This window comes from Dipteris shenzhenensis, chromosome 28 (genome assembly GCF_047967505.1).
Source record: "Dipteris shenzhenensis isolate YYH24624 ecotype China chromosome 28, Dip_SZ_1.0, whole genome shotgun sequence".
NCBI classification, from domain to species: domain Eukaryota; kingdom Viridiplantae; phylum Streptophyta; class Polypodiopsida; order Gleicheniales; family Dipteridaceae; genus Dipteris; species Dipteris shenzhenensis.
The window spans coordinates 19511866-19534980 of NC_141623.1; the positions used below are offsets into that span (position 1 = coordinate 19511866).

Below are 23115 nucleotides of genomic sequence, written 5' to 3' on the forward strand. Positions count from 1 at the left end.
GATCACTGGCAACCCAAAGGTCAGCACCAAAATAACCACGGCTAGCGGTTTTAGACAGCTAGATTGATGAGAAAATAAATGCAACATGCCAAGAAGATATGCTATAGAACCCAAGGACCCTAGAGTTAGAAAAAATCGAGGAAGAGCAATTGCCTATGCCAGATGCAAGTGTAGGTCACCTTGATGACCAAACCAACAAAGAGCTAGCAACATATGAAACAATACAGCTTGTGCGGCCACGAGTCTCAACGTTTGCCAGGTCACCCAATGCATACAACTTCTTGCATTCAAAGGGTCTAGGGAGTCTTTTTGAGAAGCTAAAATCCTTATTACCAACACCTTCTATGACAGAATACATTTTTCAATTCACAACATCATATAAAAGTAGAGAGTTGGAGAAAGATAAGTATAGCACAGTAACATATAAAGAAAAGCCCTTACAGATCTACCTCAATAGATCCGCTATGCATGAAGCTTTCTCATTTCCAGAGGAACATGAAGAATATCCAAATAAACATTTGGATGCAAGATTCTCTGAGATTCAGGATTTCTTCCCACCAAAGACAAAGTCACAGAGTGGGGGAATACGGCATGATATGATTCTAGATCTCATATGCAAAGAGGCAGCCAAGTTTTTGGTTGAAATTTTCAATCATACAGGAGTGAGAAAACATTATATGTTAGGGAAAACTCTTACACTCCTTTGTAGAGAAAAACTACAAGACTGGGCTCAACAAATATCCTTGCTGCTAACCAATTATGTATCCACTACACATAAAGGCAAAAGCTACATTGCCCATCTGATGGCCATTATAATTGGGTTTGCAATAGATCAAGAGGAAGACTCTACACCTCTCTCAACACAAGATATAGAGGACTTTGAAACATTGATATTATCACCATAATGGGAATTTGAGCCTCCACCTACTCTCAATGTGGATAACATAGATGGACGGCAATCTGAACAAATTCCAAAGAATGACAATGTGGAACTCTGCCAAAGAATCCTTCAACTCAATTCAATATTGCCACCACAATAGAAAGACTCGAGCGTAGAAATCCAAGAGGAAACCATGCCACATAATGATTTTGCAAATGAGCCAAATAACATTGCTCTTGAAGACTCACAAGTCACCAATGTTGACGAATCCACAACTTTGAAGTCACAACCCCCAAATGTCTCTAGTGCCACCATACAACAGACTATTGTTCAAGAAATAGAACAAAATTCCACATGGGCACATGGGAGTCAAATATATGTCCAATACAAGCAAGGCCATAGCACATTCTAGATCATACAACATCACAGTCAATAGTTACAACAATGGTCTCAATTATTAGCTACCATGGCCTCAGATGAGCAAGAAAGAGGAATGGAAAGGCAGATGGTCCCATCACTCCAAACCAACTTGCAAAGTGTCGAGATTAAAATTCATAATCTCAAGGAAAGCATGGTAGAACAAATGCGGCAATAGCCACTACTACACACGGGTCCTATTCCGATGCTTAAGGACCGACGATTAGCACGTGCGGGGCGCTAATCGTCAGTAATCAAAGCGGGATTCGTTAAGGGTCGCTATATAGCGACTTTAGGCAAACGTCGCTATATAATGACGTTTAAAGAGCATCGCTATATAGCGACCTTTATTAGACTTGTAAATGGTCACTATATAGCGACACTTATTAGACTTGTGAATGGTCGCTATATAGTGACACTGAGACAATTTCCTATGGCGATGTTTTACAGAGAGTGTTTTTTCTCATACCGACCTTAAAAGATAGTTTTTCCCAATGACAAATTTCTTTTCCTTTTCATACATGTTTGATCCTTTGAGAGAATAAAAGTACAAGAGCATCTACACCAAGCCTTTGAAGCTCATATATTCATGTCCATGTTTGAGATGAAAAAATTCAATGAAGAGCATTTACATCAACGGCTTCATTTTGAGCCAAGTCTAACGCGCCAAACAAGTCTATCTCTAACTCTATACTGAGTTGATCTCCTATATCATCATCGTACTCTAGCATCATACGTTCACCTAAGAGTACTTGATCATCTTGTTCAATAAAGTGTGGTGATTCTTGATGATCATCATCTTCTTCCTCAATATCGTGATCTCCATCTTCCTCCCATACGATGTCATTATGCACATCTTCCTCTTGGCTCATCTTGTGATTTTCATCTTCTTCACTAAATCCATCTTGATCAATTGGATCCGGCATTGGTAGTGGCATCTCCATATCCACATCTCTATCTTCAAAAATTTGCTTACTTCGTGGTGTAACTTGGATCACGTACCACCATCTTGGATCAGAACGATCCGGATGAAAAACCACCTATATTGAAGATGGGTGCCAAATGCCATCAATTACAATATATATGAAATGATGCTTAAGTACATGTATCAATGGATCTTTTAAAATGAAAACTTTGATTAATTAAATCATTAGTATGCACCTACTCAAAATGCTCGGGAAGAACAAAAGTATCACTTTCATCGGCAAAGTTTGGTGGAGTCTATTGCAAAGAAACCGCTACTGTCTTTTCTCACTGTCGCATGGGGACCGTTCTAAATAGTTGTAAACCATTTTACATCAAAAATGAAAATACTAAATCGTCTGAAATCAATTTCATAGATTTCGCATATGGTTCCATAATAATCCAAGTGTGAGGAGAGAAGATTGGTATCCAAAGCACTTGCTCAGCTATCTTGTGTGAAGTTAGCCATGACTCCACAATCATACATGACTCTCTTTGAATCGATGCGTTCCATGCAAAAATATCGTCCATATGACCATAATGCACTGTACTTTTTGTACTGCAAAAGAGCATCATTAAAACAATGAAGATGCATCTATTTTATACCATATATTGCCACACAAATAAATACTTAATTACATCAAGAGGTAAGAAACTTATATGCATCATACATCTAGATGATAACTCTCACTTGCGCTTGTTTATTGTCTCTCCATCACGTTCAGCTTTACATAGAGCCAGTTGTAGCCAATCAAGTGACATGTAAGTGGGGAGAAGGGTAAGATCCTGTGGATATGTACTTCCATCACAAAGGGGAAAGCTAAACCCAACTAGGCAAACAAAGCTGAGTGGAAGTTTTTCAAGGAGAAAAACACGGACAGGGACCATCCCGAAATGTTCAAGCATCAAAAGAGGGTTACAAAGAGATGACTGAACTACGTAGATACTTTGCACTTTGGTGCAAGTGGCCAGTTGGCGTTCAAGGCAACCGTGGTAAGTTTACTTCTCATTTAATGTATTGTTCTATTTGTTTTACTACATATTGAATGCACTTTATCTAACTCTCATAAATTGGGCCTGCAGCAAGCTACGATGGGTCACCTTCTTACAGATGCAGAGACGAGACGCACGTTTTACGTAGGAGCAAAGCCATGGTTTATTGAGCAAGAGGCACTAGGAGCGACAATCGATTGGGCTGAGGTGGCTGCTCACACGGTATAAGTCTACTCCTACTTGTAATCTCACTTTTTAAAATGTTTTATTCTTTAAGTTCCAATCTAATTTCCAATTAATATGGTTTCACTCTTAGAATCAAAGCTCGAACGTCCCATCAGTGGAGGTGAGCGGTGATGATGAGGGATTAGGCTTACACGGTTTCGACGAGGGCCAAGGACGAGGCACAGCTCACGAGGGCCAAGGAGCAGACACAGTTCATAACCGCCAAGGATCAGGCTAGCAAGACGAGGACAACAATTCAGATGAGCAGTAGTAGGCGTAGTATTAGTAGTAGTTTGCATATACTTCGCCATATATATGCTTTTGTATATCGGCTCGTTTGAGCGATTTCGTATCACCCTTTTCGAAAGGGTAATTTTGTAACAAACAATGTTGTATATCTTCGACATGTATATGCTTCTGTCGCTCGGTTCATTTGAGTGATATTGTATCACCCTTTCCACAAGGGAAATTTTGTAATAAAAAACATTCTTTTGAAATTAGTAAATAAAAAACATTAGTCTCGGGGGGTCCACCTTACATAAGCCAGCTATACAATGTGCATTCGAAAGGTATTTAAAAAACCCCTATGTAACCACATTTTATCTATTTTATATACCCATACTATGAATTTTTGGATCAATAATTATATCCCTTCAATAAATTTAAAATTTGAGAAGCTTATATTTTTTTCCCTCCTCTTGTACATTTCAGTGTAAGTTGAAACAGACGCTACTTATGAGAAATTGTATTGTATAATTAAATAAAACCCTTTAATTTGTATGTCGTGGAGATGCATCTGTATTTTCAACTTTTGATCTTTTCAATTCTCAAAATTTCATATATTTACTCCACCTTATCCAATTTTGTTTCCCTTGCATGCTCCCAAATTGTCACTAGCTACTAGAGATTTGCATGAAGTAACTTGAATTGAACCATGAATAAAATGGCACAAACTTATAAGAAGATGGCCCAAACTTTAACCTTATGTTGATCTAATGGGAGTTTTTATATTAAATATGATGCATGTAGTAGCATTATATTGTTGATTTAGTGCAAGTGTTTATATTCAATATGATGCATGCACTAGCATCATGTTGTCTATATGCCACTTTCTATATTAGGAAAAGGTAGTATTTATCATCTCATCATAAAGAAATCCAACTTAATCATGTTAAGTGCATAAATTTATTAAGCTTACTATCACTCAATCCGTACCTTTTTCTCAATTTAGGTCGCTTTACTTTTCTTTACGTTACATGCTTTCATATTTATGTATTTGCATCACTTTTTTCTAAATTTTTGAATATCATAATTTCCAAATCATATGCTAGATGCATATGATATAAAAGGAAAATTTGTAGAACAATGAAATATTATAGCTTCTTTATTGAATTCAGATCTTAATCATTAATGCATCTGACAATTTTGCACTTTGGAAAGCACCCTTTATTCCATTTCTACTATATTTCAATTCAAACTTTTGAAGGACCCATGCTTCCCCTCATAATTTTGAGACCATATGTAAATAAAATAATGAGCTATTTTGACATATAGAATTGGAATGCGTGGATCTTTAAGGAAAGCCACACACCACTGGATGCATAGTTTCTTGGATATAGTCTATTCTGAGTCTATTCTTCCTTTAGTAGTCCTTTAGAGTTTTACAATACACTACAAGGCATAGGCCATTTTCCGACGGAAATACCGACGCTTTTTACATTAAAATTTTTTTTTTTCACGGGCGCAAAGGTCGCTATAAAAGTCGTTAAAATCATCGGAAAAGGAGCGTCGCTATAAACCGTCACTATATAGCGACGCTGTTAATCGTCGCTATATAGCGACGATGTAAACGTCACTATATAGCGACGATAAAAACATCGCTATATAGCGACTCTGTTAATCGACGCTATATAGCGACACTGGTAAACGTCGCTATATAGCGACGATTAACAGAAGGTAAAAAAAATGGTTAGTGGGGCTAAACAGGGCTTCCTTTTGGCCCTGTTTAGCCCCACTAACCCTTTTTTTTTTTTTGTAATTACAAAAGAAAGTTTTTTATAACAAAATTTCCCTTGCTTGCAGGGTGATACAAAATTGTTCTTGTGAACGATGAGGAAGAAATGCATATACATATACAACTGTGTTTGAAACAAAATTACCCTGTGAAAGGGTGATACAAAATGGCTCTAACGAGCGGATATGAAAAATGCTACTACCACTACTAATCCGAATCCGAATCCGAATCGTCTTGTTGGGCTGTTCCCTGGTCCTCGGCACCTGCATCTTCTCCCTCGTCCCCGACACCTACGTCTTCTCCTTCGTCATCGGCACCTGCGTCCGATCCTTACCCCTGTTGATCGCTCGTCAGTGAAAATAGGTGGGAGGAGATTTTGGAGAGCTTACTTGAGAGATTAGGAAAGCTTTGAGCAAAACGCTGCGGGTTTCGGCATTTCGGGTTTTAACCCACAGCGTCGCTATATAGCGACGCTTATTCGTCGCTATATAGCGACGTTTTTAATTGAAAACGTCGCTATATAGCGACGCTTTCAATTAAAATCGTCGCTATATAGCGACGGAACAGAGCGTCGCTATATAGCGACGCTTACTGTTTATTTTTTAATGAGGCCTCTTGTGACTCAAACATGCTATGCCTATAATTGTCAATATCTCCTCTTACTACATAGCCTTACTATATAGGATTTTTTGTTTCAATCCTTACTATATAGCGATGTCATTCTTTTTATATAGCCTCAAGAGAAGCTCAAATTAAACATGCTATGCTCATAATTGTGTACATCTCCTCTCCATGCTTATGTTTTGGTTTTATAAGTGTAGATGGAAGGGACAAGTGGAAGCTCATCCGATGATGCGCCAATGCCCGGGAGCACGAAGTGGCTTACGGAGAGGTTATATTGTCATTGCACTCATTGCAAGCGAGAAGTACCACATCAACGTCGTATTATCATGCGCCACTTGCGGATGTATGGGGAGGAGCCGGAACCAGTACCCCCCGTTGGTGTTGCACATGTTGATGGATCATCGGTAAGTCAAAGCTATTTAAGTTCGCAATCTTATTGTATACCCGGAATTAGAAGATCTTCTATTTACACGAATGAGCTTATGACAGGATGACGAGGGTGACGAGGGTACACATATACCTTCTCACTTTCAACAAGACTATAGTCTCCCAGATGACGACGAGGGTATGGTCGACATGATGGATTCCATTTTTAGGGGCACTACATCCCACGTACACGTGATGTCAGAGTCTGAGGTGAAAATGCGAGAGTTGCAATCAACACAATTGTACGAGGGTGCCAGGATGTCTAAACTACGTGCTTGTCTCTCAATCTTGAATCTACAAGTACAGTATGGGTGGTCGGATACAAGTGTCTCGGCCTTAATGAGGTTAGCCCTTGCATTAATTTGATTGACTCATTATTTGGATATTGTTTGTTTTGAGAATCATCATTTGGATAGTGTCTTTGTCATAGGTTGCTCCAAAAGATGTTGCCTGCACCAAATACCATGCCCGCATCAAGAGATGAAGCGAAAAAGATGCTAACAATGGTGGGTATGGATTATGATACCATCCATGCTTGCCGTAATGATTGTATTCTCTTTCGTCGTGAGCATGGAGATTTGGCTAGTTGTCCAAAGTGTGGGGAACAACGATATAGAGATGACTTGCAGGGTGAGAGGATACCGGTAAAGGTCTTAAGACACTTTCCCATCATTGCAAGAATACAACACATGTTTCGATGCAAATCCATAGCGGAGTTGATGACATGGCATGCATCTCATCGGTCCACTGATCACATATTGAGGATTCCCGCAGATTGTGCGGCTTGGAAGCACATAGATAATCAGTGGCCGGACTTTGCGAGAGAGCCACGCAACTTACATCTTGGGCTAGCCATGGACGGCGTGAATCCTTTCGGGTTACGCTCGACATCTTGGTCGACATGGCCCATAGTCGTGGTGAATTACAATATCCCACCATGGCTAACAATAAAAAAGGGACACCTCATGCTTGCACTACTTGTGCCAGGAAAGTACAAGGTAAGAAACATGGACGTGTACATGGCACCTTTGATAGAGGAGTTACAGATATTATGGAGAGGAGTGCAGGTCTTTGATATTTCCAGAGCTCCTAGGCATACCAATGATATTTCTGTCAGGGGTATCTTGATGTGGACCATGCATGACTACCCAGGATATGGAGAGTGCGCAGGTACGTGGTTATGTCTTTACATGTACAATGAGGGATTATGCTTTTTTTACTCTCTTTTGCACGCATGTCTTGTACTAACATATTCATGCACGCATGCAGGGCTTGTTACAAGTGGGTACCATGCTTGTCCTGTTTGTGGACCCGCTCTGAAATCGCTTGCACGCTACTCCAAACACATGAGGAAAAATGTTTATGAAGGTCATGCTCGATACCTTCCGCTCGACCATCTCGCACGTGGAGGTCAGCTTGATCCACCACCATCATATTTGAAAGCAAGTGATTGGATTCAAGCTTGGAGGGAGAATGGAGAGGAACCTCCTCCTGGTATGAAGAGGCTATCGATCTTTCACGAGCTTCCTTATTGGGGTCAGTTACAAATCAATCATCTCTTGGATCCCATGCATATCTTTAAGAATGTGGGGGCTACCATTTGGGCACACTTGGTTGGTTCCAAGGACTCGAGAGGAGTGCGAGAAGACTTGCGTGCTATGAATAGGATGTCTCGTTTGTGGCCCCAAGTGCATGCTTCAGGAAAAGTTGTCCTCCCGAAAGCAACGTGGATCCTCTCTACGAGGGAGGAGGCAGTGATCAAGGCAGACATTGCCTCTTTTCAAACACCGACAGGGTACATGCGTTGCTTGAAAGGAGCATTTTCAAAGGACAATAAGCTTAGTGGCCTCAAGTCCCATGATTGGCACAAGGTCTTAGAGGTATTCTAAGTAGAATTAGTGTACCGATAATAGTGATGCATTAGCGTAATTATTATTATGTTATATTGTTGACATGATTTCATTGTTGCTTTGATAGTTCATCCTTCCAATTACAATAAAAGGGTGCTTACAAGAAGATGTTAGAAATGCTATATTCAAGATCTGTGGTATTGTGAGGTATGCTTACTATCAATTCGTATTATCTATTTTCTTCATGGACATGTGAAATAGGTGGATATCTCAAATATCTTACATATGCATGGACATGTGAAATAGGTGGATATCTCAAAAAGAGATCTCTATATCGAGCATCGAGAAGGCTAGGGTGGAATCCATCGAAGCCGTATGCTTGCTTGAGAAGCACTTTCCCTCAAGCATTATGACAACTCAAGTCCACTTGCTTGTGCACATAGTTGATGAGGTGGCTATAGCAGGTACCGTTCATAATCGATGGATGTTTTTTCTCGAGCGGTTTATGAAAACTTTAAAGGGGTTTGTAAGACAAAGAGCAAGACCAGAAGCAAGCATGGCAGAGGGATGGCTTGTGCAAGAGTCATTAGTATATATCACAGAGTTTCTTGCATCCACGGATCCTGATATGCCGCAAGCTTGGCACAACAAGGATGATGATCGCATCATTGGCGAGGTCCCCCAAGGAAAAGGGATTGAAAGAAAGATGAACGAAGAGCAAATGGAGAAATTCAATAAGTTTTGTATCCTCAATAGCCCTGAGATGCAGAAGTGGATTGAGAGATATGAAGTGGCCAAAGCAGAAAGAATAAATGCAAGGACAAGATTCAGAGTAATGTACAGGCGATCACAACCATATCCACGAGATCTGGCTCTTCTCCCTACTCACATGTCACTTGATTGGCTACAACTAGCTATACGTAAAGCCGAACGTGATGGAGAGACAATAAACGAGCGCGAGCGGGAGTTATCATCTGGATGTATGGTGCATGTAAGTTTCTTATCTCTTGATGTAATTAAGTAATTATTTGTGGCAATATATGCTATAAAATAGGTGCATCTTCATTGTTTTAATGATGCTCTTTCACAGTACAAAAAGTACAGTGCATTATGGTCATATGGACGACATTTTCGCATAGAACGCATCGATTCAAAGAGAGTCACGTATGATTGTGGGGTCATGGCTAACTTCACACAAGATAGCCGAGCAAGTGCTTCGGATACCAATCTTCTCTCCTCACAGTTGGATTATTGTGGAACCATACACGACATCTATGAAATTGATTTCAGACGATTTACTATTTTCATTCTTGATGTAAAATGGTTTAGAACTACTTACAACGGTCCCCATGCAACTGTGAGAAAAGATGGTAGCGGTCTCTTTGCAATAGACTCCACCAAACATTGGACCAATGAAAGTGATACTTTTGTTCTTCCCGAGCACTGTGAGCAGGTGCATACTAATGATTTAATTAGTCGAAGCTTTCGTTTTTTAAGTCCATTTATATATATATAATTGACGACATTTGGCACGTGATTTTTCATCTTCAATATAGGTGGTTTTTCATCCGGATCGTTCTGATCCAAGATGGTGGTACGTGATCCAAGTTGCACCACGAAGTAAGCAGATTTTTGAAGATCGAGATGTGGATATGGAGATGCCACTACCAAATCCGGATCCAATTGATGAATCTAGCGAAGAAGATGTAGATCACCATATGAGGCAAGAGGAAGATGCGCATAATGACATCGCACGGGAGGAGGATGGAGATCACGATATTGATGAGGAAGACAACAATCGTCAAGATCAATCACCACACTTAAGCTTAATTGAAGAAGATGATCAAATACTTTTAGGTGAACGTACGATGCTAGAGTACGATGATGATATAGGAGATCAACTCGGTATAGAGTTGGAGATAGACTTGCTTGGCGCCTTAGACTTGGCTCAAGATGAAACAGTTGATGTAAATGCTCTTATTTAATTTGATTTTTCTCATCTCAAACTTGGACATGAATATATGAGCTTCAAAGGCTTGATGTACATGCTCTCATTTTTTATTTCTCTATGAGCTCAAACATGTATGAAAATTTAAAAAATTTTGTCATTGGAAGAAAATAAATTAAGGCTAAAAAAAAAAAAAAAACCTCTCTGTAAAACGTCGCTATAATATAGTCTCAGTGTCGCTATATAGCGACCTTTAAAAGTCGCTATATAGCGACTTTTACTAACGTCGCTATATAGCGACCTTTCAAAGTCGCTATATAGCGACTTTTACTAACGTCGCTATATAGCGACGCTTATTAAAAGTCGCTATATAGCAACGATTTACGACACCCGATTTTTATACCGACGATTAACGCTAAGCGGGCGCTAATCGTCGGTACGTAAACGTCGCAATAGGATGCGTGTGTAGTAGTGATACATCTTTTGCTGCACAATATGGAATTTCACATGAAGGTTTAGTTAGAGGTTTGGGATGTTTCAAGCTTCGATAAGATCCATATCACACTTGCATTGATTGCACAATTTGGTAGATAAACTTTAATTTGTAGATGCTCAATTCAATATTCAGACTCTAGCACACAACTTGATTGTCTAAGCATTCTGCCAGGGGAATTACAAGCCAAGTTGACCAAGAGACTGGAGTGCTCCCGAGGCTAGATTGCTTACATACTATACATTGCACGACTTGATTCTTGTGAGCATTGTGTCAAGGGAATTACAGACCGTGTCAAGAGACCGGAGTACTCCCAAGGCTAGATTACTTACATACTATACATTGCATGACTTGATTCTCTAATGTGTCAAGAGACCGGAGTGCTCTCGAGGCTAGATTGCTTACATAATATACATTGCACGACTTGATTCTATAAGCATTCTACCAAGGGAATTGCAGACCATGTTAAGAGACCGGAGTGCTCTCGAGGCTAGATTGCTTACATACTATATAGTGCATGACTTGCCATCTGTAAGCATTTTGCCAGGGGAATTGCAGACCATGTCAAGAGACCGGAGTGCTCTCGAGTCTAGATTTCTTACAAACTATACATTGCATGACTTGATTCTCTAAGCATTCTGCCAGGGGAATTGCAGACCCTATCAAGAGACCGGAGTGCTCTCGAGGCTAGATTGCACATAAGTTCAAGTTTGTGATTCTACTCCCATACACACATTGTGTGAGCTCTTGGTCTATTCTATCAATCTTCCATTATGCATACCCTCTGTTGGCCCATTCCTAACAATAACTTGGTCCTTTGCATCAATCAATATGTATAATTCCATATTTGAATAGATTTGATTGTCCCTCTCTAAGAATATTAGCATGTAGTTATTAATCCTTGAACAATGCTCATATGTTGCTACATAATTTAACATGGATTTTTGCCAAATTTAAGATAAGTAACCACAAAATTGACATATATATTCATCAATGCCTTTTTAACCAAAAGATATAACATGATAAGACCTCCTTAAAAAAAAGGAAAGGTAGCTGTGAAATCCTCTCCCCAACCACATGTACATAGTCTCTTGGAAGGAAATTTGAAAAATAAACCTACCATCAACCTTTGTTGGTGAAGATTACCATGTAATGTGAACCCTTCATGAACTACAAACAGCTTGTCCATTGACATCTACACAAGCCCTTCAAGTTTTGCCACAAATAAGCTTTATCAATAATCATCAATAGATAGTGCACAAATAGGCTGACTTGAAACTTAAGTTTATGTAAAGTACTCAGAGTTGCAAAGGACAAAAAATTTTTGACAAAAGAATCAAAATTACATTCATATATCCCTTGAGAGAAATCTCCTATTTACCAAGGACTGCATCGATAGCATTGTCCCATCTCACATGGACTCCCTAAAAGCATGGGATGGAATTGAAGTGATCATCAAACAGAGATGATAATCCATATACATCAGCTTTGTGAATTTAGCTTATGATCAACCAATTGAAACCATAGAATTAACATCCACTAAAAACATATCCACACCAAGCAGAAGCATCAATGAAAAGAAAATTCTAAACTTTAGCCTTGGATGCGAGTGTTGCCAATCCAAATAGGTAAATCTTGCTACACAATCCTGCAAGATGCAATGAATGCAACTATATCATCATTGCAATGGGCACATACAATAGGTACAAAACTCATCTTCAACCAAGTATGATCTCAAATCTCTACTATATTGAAAACCAATTGCCGCTAGCTAGGGATATCATGATCAATGCCAATTATATTTTGCAAGATGTGGGATTTGAGTTGGAGATTATCACTTAGAATGATGGGTACTACAAGCGAACCATTCACTCTCATGGCATCAGTGCGCAATCTCTCAAAAATGTGTTAAGCAAATAGAAGGAATGCAACTTCACCATAATGCCAAGACACCGGAGTACTCTTGAGGCTAGACTATGCATTGTCTGACTAACTCTCATACACATTATGCTAGGGGAATTGTAGACCATGCTAAGATGCCGGAGTACTCGAGGCTAGACTACTTCAAGACTATGCATTGTATGACTAGCTCTCATAAACATTCTGCCAGGGGAATTGCAAACCGTGCCAAGACACTGGAGTGCTCCCGAGGCTAGACTGCTTGGAGACTGCTTTGGCAGTTCATGGTGCTATCGTGGACGTGCTCAACCAAATCCCAATATCCCCTAAGAAAATTACTTGCGCTTGTGTAGGGTAGTGCTATTTGCACCACAATTGCTGGAGTGCTCCCGAGGCTAGACTGCTTGGAGACTGCTTTGGCAGTTCATGGTGCTATCGTGGACGTGCTCAACCAAATCCCAATATCCCCTAAGAAAATTACTTGCGCTTGTGTAGGGTAGTGCTATTTGCACCACAATTGCTTTCTTGTTCTCAATGATTGTGATATGACGGCCATCAGTATCTTGCAGAATGAAGATTTCAATGGCTCTTTAACAATGCGATCTTGAACAGAACTTGATCCAAAATACACAAATCATGTTTCCTTGGAAGCTAAGCAGGATATTGTGCAATTAAAGAGAAGAGTTTATGAGCACCCAAGTTTAAGGTTTGTGCGATGCCGTTTGGTTAGGTAAATTTGTTTCACTGGAGCATTGTGGGATAATACCCATGCTTTCTTTTCAGTAGTCTCTCGTTTTGTGAGCAGTCGCATCAATCCCAAGTCTTCTGATGCATCATCAAACTATTACACATGAAGCGCGTCTAATCAAATGGTGTGATTCTAGAATAGCGGCAACCGTCCATGATCCTTGGACTAGCAGAAGCAATTGTTTGTCCTCCTCATTATATGGTTGAAGTTTGGAGATTTAGATCTTCAAATATGGTTGTTGACAAGGTGCTAGAGTTGCATGAGAAGGGGATGGATGTTGTGGGTATGTTGTTTGTCCTCCTTTTATCCCACGTTGCTCTTGCATAACACTTAGCCTCAGCTGCTACTTTTGGGAAATTATTGTAAAGCTTGGTCTTTGAACTAAAGCATCGCCATGAAATATAAGGCAAGTTGAGGAAGAGAATGCTATGCCATTAACCCTTGCTATTCAAAGAACACACTAGGGATAGGGAACTGCATTATTTGTACAATAGTTTTTATCAAAGAACCCTTGGAATCATCTGGTTATTTCTACAACACCCACAAAGCAAAAAAAAGGCACCCTTTCATTCCAAAGAAAAAGGCACAAGGGAAAAGAAAGAAACACTTGGCTCTTATCGCGTTCTAAACACAGCTTTACTTTTCCAAAGGTGTGTGAAGGTACTCTAGTGAATGATGACTCAAAATGAGTAATTGTCAAATTTGTAGACCTACCACAATTTACTTGCTAGTTGTCATTGCACTACTAGACAAACATGTACAGACTCTAAATACCATAATATGAGAAATTTTATTCAAGTAAATGGTCCCAATATCATCGCTCAATAGTGAGATGCTATGAAACAGAGGGAGAACTTATAGGATGAAAAATACCATTATTTGCCTTTACAATAGTGACGGATACTAGCAGAAACATGAAGAATAGAATATGAATCGTTGGAAAGTGTAGTAGACTGTAGATCAAGACAATTCCAGACACGTTTAGAGCTCTTTTAGGTCCTATACTCATAGATCTATCTCATAATAGTTAAGCAGTGCTATACACAAGCTGCTTGGATCACTTGAGCATTTTATCTCATTGAACTTTTCTAGCAATAATCTATTGGGAGGCATTCCGTCCACCCTTAGCGATTGCGTTGAGTTATTAAGGGACATAAAAATTGTCCTATATTTCATCATATGAACATCAGTGCTTGGTCAAGAACATACTAACCATCTAGACCAGTGAGTCGTAGTGGAGTTGAGGCGTGACATCAGCTAGTGCTAGCTTTAATCTGTGCTCACTGCTTTTTCTTGCTCTAGAGTTTGGATTCATGTGCACTGAGGCAAATATCACTATAGTTATTCAACTCTCGTTCTTTCCAAAATTGACTAGATTGGTTTGCTTCAACTGTTGCTCTTTGTTGTAGAAGCACAACACGTCGCTCACTTTGTAACGATAAAACCCTGCACCCATGGCATATCCCAAAATCTTGTTCAATACAGTGTGATCTATCAAAGGGTAAGTGGATCCCTGACAACAAAAGTCCTCCCTACACAAAAGCGAATTATCCATGGATACAAGATGATCAGAACTACATGGAAAAATTCAGTATGCCTGATGGCTATGAGAGACGATGATGGGCAAAGTGCTCACCTATGTAGGCAATTCGAGTGCTCAAAGTCACTCCTCTATCTGCTTGCTCAGGTACACAAATAGTTTTGTAGTTGGCTATTCTGAAGCACACCTCCTCTTCCACAAGTCTTCAACATCCACGCCGCTCCTCTAAAGTGTCACTGTTGTTTGATCGAGATTCCTCGAGCTGTTAAGTTTGTGGCAGCAGGGATTGCGGAAGATCCATGGGCAACGCCCAAGCAACATCATGCATGGAAACTTGATTTGCATAAGAGTTCATCCTAGGGCAGGGCAAAAGTAAGAATATCCAAGCTGTGGAAGACGGGGGGAATTGATTTTGCCCCAAAAAACCATTTCCTCCAAAACATCTAGATACCCAAAACTGACTCCCCCTTCCCACCAAATAGCCTCTTGTATTATTAATAAACCCTCTAGTCTTTTGGCCTGCCCCTAAAGAGAGAAATTTGAATATTGTGTGACATGTACTAGAAATGTAGAGCTAAGAGTTCAAAGATTAGTATATATTTTTATGGGAAAGCATACAATATTGCATTATTGTATTGATTACCATAGAGAAAAACCTATTGATTCTTACTTTCTTAAAATTTTAAATATGCTTTAGACTATAGATGGAGCAAGTTATGAATTCAAGCTTTGGCTTCGAGTCATTCAAAATAGACTCTCAAGATTGGACTCCCAAACTCAAAATAAAATCATACGAATGAAAGCTGTGTGTGTGTATATCAACAAAAAGGCCATAGCCCATTCTAGGAATAATGAAAAGAGCCAATATTAAGATGTATCCAGAGCTATCTAGAGGGATTTGATCAATCATATCAATTCAAAGAAACCCCACTGTATAAAGCCTCACAGAAATAGTTAAAAGGCTAATCTATATTAGCAAAAGCTTCACATTGTATATTAACAAAAAGGCAATAGGAATAATTAAAAGAGCCACTATTAAGATGTCTCACGAAGTATCTAAAGGGGTTTAGAAGCCATAGACTAATGAATATATTTATGATTTTACCATAGACTTAAAACACAAATTCAGATACATTAAGGTAGTCTAATAAGGTAAGGGCATTAGTCACAAACTCGAGTGAAATATGAAAAAAGCATATCTAACTTTCAACTGAGGATTCTAATTCTTTCTATGTTTGGAAATGAGCACAATGACACACACCCATTGGAAATGACTATATAAAACCATTGTCCTAATCTTTGAGTCTCTGACCCTAGACACATTGGAAAAATGAATCTAAGTGCAATCTCCTTGAAGTATTCTTAAATTGATGGCATGGAATTATCATGCCACCAAAAATATTATCTATTACTAAGCATCGATTCTAAATGCATTCATAAACATGTAAATCACCAAGGATTTTTCACTACAACCCTAGAAATTATAAGCTACAAAACTTTTGATACATTAACCACCAAGGTAAGCTTATTGGTCTATAATACAAAATATAGAAAGTAAATATGTTTGCATGTGGATGCTACATATGTGAAGGAAACATGTGCAATGGATGCCAACATCCATATGTCCCACCATCAGATTAGTGCCAAAGTTTGTAAGGACCTTAAGTGTTTCTGATGTCCCTACAAATCTCCACATGTAGCAGATGCCAGATGCCCCAATCAAGATGTGGATCATACATATGTGGAGTAAAAATACAAAAAGAGTCAGAGTCAACACAAAAAGATCAAGCATTGCTAGTAATGGCTTCTGCAACTCAAAATAGTGAGGGGATGCTTCATGTTCACATGCTTGCTATGTTGTAGCAAGGAATGCTATTATCAAGGTGATTCAATGGTTTTTCTCACTTTGTGCTTTTAGCTTCTTTCTTTACTTTTTTTGCATAAGAGATTTTTCCCTACAAAATCGAGATTCTTTACTATGGCATGCTCCTCTCCCTGACATAGTGGATTGCTCATCTGTTTAAAGTTCCTTTGGGATCATAATACCTACATTCTTTCACTTTGTGCAAAATCCAATTCATTTGCACTAATATCATCTTCCAAATAGCACCACTGCGATTCAAGATCCTTTAAAGTACCTTGTAGATTTGAGTACAACACCTAATTTTCTCTAGGAAGCCACAAATACATTCATGTCTCTTCTAATGCAAAAATCTAGAAGTACCTTGCAAGCATGAAACATAACACACCTGCAATTCCATATCCTTCAAAGTACCTTACAGATTTCAATACAACACCACCTTCAAGAGCTGCTATATATGAAGGTAAATTGGCAGTGGAGGGAAAAATAGACACCAAGGACATCGATAACATTTGCTTAAACCTCCAAATGAAGTCATGGTACCTTTCTCTCTTTTCATGGGGCACTCGAAGTTGTGAGATCCATGGTACCTCTCTCTTTAAATTGGGGCCTTGCAGAGCCAATGAGATCCAAAATGGCAAGGATAGAAACTTGCAACCAAATCAACGGCCTAGATAATGATTTATGCTTTATTGCTTATATCCACTATCCTTAGGTTTGGATATGAACACTGGCATGCTTGCCACACTTCTCCTCACCACCAAGCAACCATCCTAGGTAAGGGTAGTGATAGACTCCTTGGTCTCTCACGAGACCTTGGTGTTCAAGACTTTATCAACTTCTCATCGATTGATATTCCCCTACTATCGGCTCTCCTACAATCCCTACACCCCAAGCTTGCATGAGAAGACAAAATCATGAGTGCTACATCTTGAGCTACCTTTGAACCTCTCTTCATTGCTGCAATCAGCTTATGTGAGGATGCAACAAGTTCCTACATCTACTATACACGGCTTCGAAAGATTGGGGAAATGTCCCTTACAATCTCCACATTTGTGCATGAGCCATAGCTTAAATTTAGTTGCAGGGATGAATGGAATAAAACAAAACAATTCAACTTTGTCAACATCTCTTGGTTGCATATTTCACACCTTGCTTTTGAAGTCTACAACTTCGAGCAAAAGTGCTATATTTCACCTCCATCCAATGGGTAAGGGCATCTAGTGCTGTCGTCAATGCTCCCATTCAGGTACAAAGATTGATGGATGGGCCAATCAACGATGGACAACCCTCACACTCAGAGCTCTCCTAAAGGTTTCTAGGCATCTAATAAATGCTTCGAGGTGCATCAAGCTATTTGGCGTGTGAATGAAATGAAGGTAAGGCTTAGTGCACACAAGGCCTAAAATTCGCCACTGGTGGTGAGTTTTGAAGGCTAGCTCAAAATTCGAAGCAGAGCCACTGGTGCTCAAAATTCGCCACTGACCTGCTCATTTTTGGGACCTCAAATTCAAAGGTTGCAATTTGAGCACCAAAGCTCAATTTCTCCTGCAACCAATGGGTAGCTTGCATTTTTGCTGTACACTAGGTTGAAGTTCTTTCAATGCTGTTCAATGCTCTATCCTAGCCAATGAAAATCTGCCAACTACAAGCTGTGCAGCTCTCTGGAGCTAGTCAGATGGCATTTTGCAGCTCCTTGCAGCTTCCAACAGTTCGTTAGATGCATTTAATGCTCACAACCTTTCATTCACATGCCTATATTCTAGATGCAGCATTAGAGTCGCATCGAATCTCTCGTGTGCACTAACTCTAAAGCACCAGCTTTGCATTTGTCATCCCTATGCACTGCACATGCACTTGAAGGAGTGCCCTTGGTGACGCTTGAGATTTGTCTAGGCGAAGGAATAGAACTGAGCATTTGAGTGCCCTGCGTGCTAAAAAATGTTAACGAGTCATCTAGGAAGGATTTGTAGGTTTGGAGAGTGCAAAGGGAGGGAGACAAGTACCATAGACTCAAGCAACCGATTATATTTCTACCTGAAGCCCACCTAGTGAAAATGCGTGTGAACGAAATTAATCCGTTTCAAGCCTCCTCGAATTTGGAGCCAGAGCAGAGCTGGTTCGCCTCCAACCTCGCACTTTTGAGAGCATGTGCAGTAAGCCTAAGAGTTAGTGCACACGATGCCAAAGATGCGCAGCTAATGGAGGGTTTTAGACATTGGCACATTTTTCGAGAGGGACTTGAAGCGTGGTTGGTTCTGAGATTTGCAACTCCAAAATGGAGGGTGCCATTTGTAGCACTAGAGCACGATTTCCCATATAGCCAATAGAAAGCTGCCAAAGCTGCCATCTGGTCCTGGCCATGGATGACAATGCTTTCAATGCTCAAAAGCTGGAACAGACTTGGACCGACACGCCAATCAAGATTACCCAGCTCACATTAGGAGAGGTCAAGATTGGGCACCAGCTGTGCTTTTCTCTCTGCTACTTTGCACTGAAAACGAAATTGCTGTCTTCACTCATGAAAAGAATGGATCCCCACGGGTTTATCGTGCGTACGAGCACTGCTGCTTTGCAGTAGCAACATGGCTTTTGGAAGACGAAAAAACTCACCAGTACTCGTCTTCATTCAGTTCACGTACCCGCTCCAGCTCTTCCTTATCTGAATATCTCCGGGACCAGCTGTTTCTACTGCGACGCATGAACGATACGCGAATACATCCAACTCGAAACGTGAAACGCATGGAGTGGTTTCCTTGTCTATATATGGCACCTTGGAAGGCAATGGATGAAGCAGAAGCAGTGCTGTAGTGATATTCGGCGTTAAGAGTGTCCCTGTGCACCTACAGCTGCGGCAAACCGCAGACGACGTTTCCGTTGTTCTGCTTGTTGTTGATCTGCTGCTTGAGCAATATGTCAACTCACAAGAAAAGCTCCGGATTGCTTGTGGGCGACCGTCCCTGGCCTCCCAGCGACTCCGACCTCAAACGTGCCGTCAAGTCCTGCCATGTTTCCGAACCCACTCAAGACCCCTCCGAGGTCTACCCCGAAGTCGAAGGCCTCCCCGATACCTACGACCTTTTCCGCCTCGGCAGCCAAGCCATGCCCGAGGACGAGCGCCAGCGAGCTCTCATGCAGGCGCGCGAGTATCATACCCACCAGAAGCATCACCTTCTCGGGTACCAGTGCAACCAGGCGCTGCACTACTCGAAGGCTTTTTCCAGCTACCTCGATACGCATGTGATTCGCCATCCCGTTCTTGCTGTATTCCGGTCTAGATCGCATGTTCTGTGGAGCAGTCACCAGTGACGTTAAAAGTCCTAAGCTGTGCTTTGCTGATCAAACCACTGTCTCCTTTTGATTGCAGGTGAACAACATTGGGGATCCCTTCACTACCGGGAACTTCACCATCAACAGCAAATTCATGGAGCGCTCGGTTCTGGACTACTACGCGGCACTCTGGAACGCTCGCTGGCCGCATGACAAAAACGACCTCGACTCCTACTGGGGGTTCTCGCTCACCATGGGCTCGACGGAGGGGAACCTGTATGGAATGTGGAACGCCCGCGACTATCTCAGTGGGAAAAAGTTGTTGATCGACGACGGCACCAGCAACAACGGCACGACTAGAAGCCAGAAACGCCGCCGCACTGTTGACAAGCCAGCCGTCCATCCCCGCTTGGTGTACGTCCAAGCACCTCCACCGGACGAAAGCCCCAACGCCTACACGCCCATCGCCTTCTATTCAGAAGATACACACTACTCGCTGGCCAAAGCCATGACAATGCTTGCCATCCGCACCTTCTCCGAAGTGGGTCGCGAATTGTTCTTCGAGGATTGTCCTCTGGAGGATTGGACAGGCAATGGGTGGCCGGACGAGGTTCCTTCCCACGACAATGGCTCCATCGACATAGAGGCGCTGGCGACGTTGGTAGAGTTCTTCGCGGCGAAGGGCTACCCCATCCTGGTGTGCTTCAACTACGGTACCACCTTCAAGGGTGCATACGACGATGTCGAGGCAGCAGGCTACAGGCTGCTGCCCATTCTGGTAAAGTATGGCCTGGACGAGCGCAAGGTCTACTACAACGACTCCAATCTTCAGCAGTTCGACGTCCGCACTGGCTACTGGTTTCACGTGGACGGAGCTCTGGGTGCTGCTTACATGCCATACATCGAGATGGCTCACAAAGCCAAGATCATCAAGGAGCGTGGCCCCAACTTCGATTTCCGGCTGCCTTTTGTGCATTCCATCGCCATGAGCGGTCACAAATGGCTGGGCATTCCCAATCCTTGCGGCATCTACATGACCAGGACCAAGAACCAAATGTTGCCGCCAGACAATCCGGACTACATCGGCACGCCGGACACCACCTTCGCGGGCTCCCGCAACGGTCTATCCGCTATGCTGCTGTGGGACTACCATGCTCGCCATTCCTACTCCGACCTAGTGGAGAAGGCGCTGCGGCTCGAGGCCTTGGCCAAGTACGCTGAAGAGCTTCTTTTGGAGCTGCAGAAGCAGCTCGGTAAGGACTTGTGGGTGGCACGCACGCCGCTGGCGCTCACGGTGCGGTTTCGCCAAGCCAATGCGGAGCTGGTGACGAAATACACACTCTCGAACGAGACCTTGAACGACAGAAAGTACTCTCACATCTTCATGATGGAGCATGTCACGAAAGCTCTTCTGGACGAGTTCGTCGAGGAATTGTCGCATGAAGGGGCATTCATTGACGACTCAGCTGCAACTCCAGTGGTCACCACCCTTAAGGCCAAGGACCGCGCACCTCTCACTACTTACCATCGAGCACTTGTGCCACACGCGGGCCGTGGCTACCATGCATAGTCTCCTTTCGTCTCTCTGTTTACGTTGCCAACTCTAGTGGTCGAATGGCATTGACTTCTAGGTCATGTCTCACTTAGAATTGTTTGTCTCTAATCAGAATTATATGCTCGTCTGCTTTTGTTTCTGGCAGCACATGACGTTCGGATCTCTAGCTTGCCATGATATAATCGACCTTCGGATCTATAGCTTGCCATGGTATAATCATGTTGATTTCATGGAGACGTCTCCTCATATAATCGTGTCGATTTAATGAAAGAAAGGGAAATGTCAAATGTGGATTTGTTAGGATAGTTTGTAGGTTAATGTAAGAAATGGAGTGATCTATCAAATATGAGTGAGTTTGTTACTTTGATATATGTGGTCTAGATGGCAACTATATATTGTTGTAGGTAATGCAAATGGTAATAATGGTCTCGAGCATTTTTTATGTTGTGTTTTCAAGCATGTCAATGTTAAAATCATGGAGCAACATTGACTAGATTTTTTGTTCTTGTATTTTGTATACTATTTTATGTAATAAATTTGACGTTATTTGTTGGCACTCTCCAGATGTTAAAAATAATGAGGAAATAATGTAGGAATTACTTTTCTTGACAATGTGAATTTACAAGATCTTGTATATGAGAACTAAGATATTACTTTAATTGTTTTAAACTTATTTTTGAAATTTAGAGGTAGGTTTTAGTACTAGTTTCTTATAAGCAAATTATATCTAATTGTATTGAGTTTGTAGTTTCTTTAATGTCTTTCATATTTTGTTTAAATATTGAACAATTATGTTTATACATTCTTGAAACCGTCCCCGAAGACACTATGTAAAAACTTCATATAGCATGTAGATCAAGGGATATTTAAAAAAAACCTTACCTATGGATTTCTATAACCTATGTACACCCCTTCTCTAAATTTTGAGATGATTAAAGCATCTTCTATGTACGAAAAATTTCACTTTTTCAATTAGAAAACCCCTTGTGTATGTATATTTTCTATAGCTTCATACAAATATAAAACCCGTTCCATTGATCACATGTGCTATCGTACATAAACCGTTCTGAGTTTCCCATCTCGATGTAGATTTCAATCTTTCCATTTCCTAATTTTGGACATCTTTTTCTATGTGGACACACTATTCAAAACTTTTAGAGTTTCTTGATGCATTTTACTTTTTTCAAAATAGTCACCTCCACTCAATATCACTTACAAACTCTAAAAGAATTGAGTAAATTTGCAATACTACATTGGTCACCTCCACACAAATATGGCCTAATAAAGCTAATAAATAACCAAATTTGTAAGTGTTGACCTCACTACAAGATACTGACCCCTTTCGATGCTTTTATCAATGGCTTTTTTATATATAAAAGGAATCTAACTTTTGAGAAACATGGATATTA

The 23115-nt window shown here is 40.8% G+C and overlaps 1 protein-coding gene across 1 annotated transcript; it reads left to right on the top strand.

Annotated features, from left to right (window-relative positions):
• The first annotated feature begins 19673 nt into the window (after nucleotides 1–19673).
• Nucleotides 19674–21992, top strand: LOC147883281 (histidine decarboxylase-like). Its single transcript, XM_087399347.1, has 2 exons — nucleotides 19674–20121; nucleotides 20249–21992. The coding sequence occupies exons 1-2, from the start codon at nucleotides 19795–19797 to the stop codon at nucleotides 21719–21721; spliced, it is 1800 nt and encodes a 599-aa protein (XP_087255473.1). The 5' UTR covers nucleotides 19674–19794; the 3' UTR covers nucleotides 21722–21992.
• Nucleotides 21993–23115: the final 1123 nt, after the last annotated feature.